General features: G+C 30.9%; 1 protein-coding gene across 1 annotated transcript; it reads left to right on the top strand.

Annotated features, from left to right (window-relative positions):
* Positions 1-403: 403 nt before the first annotated feature.
* LOC133817073 (auxin-responsive protein SAUR24-like) lies at positions 404-1,302 on the top strand. Its single transcript, XM_062249486.1, has one exon. The coding sequence runs from the start codon at positions 690-692 to the stop codon at positions 1,014-1,016; it is 327 nt and encodes a 108-aa protein (XP_062105470.1). The 5' UTR covers positions 404-689; the 3' UTR covers positions 1,017-1,302.
* Positions 1,303-1,794: the final 492 nt, after the last annotated feature.

Raw genomic sequence — 1,794 nt, 5'->3', positions numbered from 1 at the left:
TTTTGATAAGTTTTTATAAAATGACTTGAAATTCGATTAATTATTTAAATTTTTTTATTAATTATTTAAATTTTTTGACTAACTATTTAAATTATTAGATACTATTTTGAAAAAAAAATTATTAAAGCTAAAATAAAATACAAAATCAATTTAAAAAGTATACTATTTTGACAAAGGACACTTTATCTATTTATACACACATACCATTTATAAAACTATTAAAATTTCATAATTCGTTGGTTATCTACATTATTATTTTTCCAGTGTACGGCCTCCTGTTTCAAGTTTCAACGCATTTGACATAAAGCAACTCCATGTGAAATCTTTACAGTTGGATCATAATTCCAATAGTATTTTATTTTGTTTTTTGAGGGTTTTTTTTTTCTTTTTTATTTGTTGCTTGATATAATAAGAGTGTGGATAAATGTTAGCCGATTGAGCTATAATGAATGACCAAAGCCATGTGAAATCTCTGATGAAGTGGGGTCCCCAAAAGCTTACCTGGCTGTCAGACTTTCTGACCTCACATCCACCTGTTTCTCATTCCCTCCCTATAAATAAACAACACTCAATAACCCCTTCTCATTCCAACATTTTTATCCATTATCAAACTTCAGAGAAAATCTAAGCAAAAGCCATTAGAATCAGGTTTTAGAGTTGCCCACTTGGAGTACTTGAAGTTTACTCAAATGGGTATCATCAGATTACCATCAACTATTCACAATCTCAAGCAAGTTCTCAAGCTTCACTCACCAACTACAGGAGCTAGGCATCACCACCACCATTCTGGTGTCCCAAAAGGCCATATTGCAGTTTACATTGTGGGAGAAGTTCAAGAGAAGAAGAAAAGATTTGTGGTTCCTATAGCTTACTTGAACCACCCTTCATTCAAGGAGTTGCTAAAGAAAGCAGAGGAAGAGTTTGGTTTTGACCACCCAATGGGTGGTTTGACCATTCCATGCAAAGAAGACACTTTTGTTCATGTCACTGCTCAATTGAATTTTGCTTCATGTTGAGGAATGATATTGAGAGTAACTCCACATTTTTTTGGGTAGTAGAGGTTGTAGGGATTTTTGTTACATGTAATACTAGATAAATCCTACCATTTTTAACTGTTATAGCTCATATTGCTTTCTATTGCATGGCTACAACATATGGCTTCATTCCTCAAGTTGTAAATTCCATGGCCGTGACTTTGGAAGCATTTTCATGTGCTTAATTTTTCTTCACAATTTGAACATAAGCTTATGATGTGGATTCTGTCAGGCAATATTTTAAACTGAAAGAAAACTCAAGTTTAGATAATATGGCACTCAAAACAAGCCATATTATTCCATGTACTTTTTTTCCCCTTGAATTGGTTCATTTTGGGAAACGAAACAGAGCTTTTTCAGTTGCTCATTCATAAGTTAAAAACGATACCAATATGAGCTTAGACATCCTTCTCATGGCTTGGAAAAGTAATGAAGCAAACACCTTTAATCAGCTCTTTCTTAAGTGTGTAGATTCCATTACTTTTTCAATAATGAGAACTCCAATTATTAAGTGAGGAGTGTTAAGGAGACTATATTTCACTTTTTTTTTTTAATGACGTCTGTCAATTTTTTTAATAATATCTATTTTAATAAAATAAATAGTCATAATATTATATTTTATTACAATTATGTCACTATAATTATATACGTATATAATATATCTGTCTACCTAGTTTTATTTGGGAAATTTTAGTTTCTATGCTTTATAGAATGTACTAATTAAAAAAAATGCTCAACATATTAGAGATTTAAAAATAAT

The sequence above is a fragment of the Humulus lupulus genome, chromosome 1, assembly GCF_963169125.1.
Source record: "Humulus lupulus chromosome 1, drHumLupu1.1, whole genome shotgun sequence".
Taxonomy (NCBI): Eukaryota; Viridiplantae; Streptophyta; class Magnoliopsida; order Rosales; family Cannabaceae; genus Humulus; species Humulus lupulus.
Note: the sequence above shows the minus strand (reverse complement) of the source record. Positions and strands in the feature narration are given on the sequence as shown.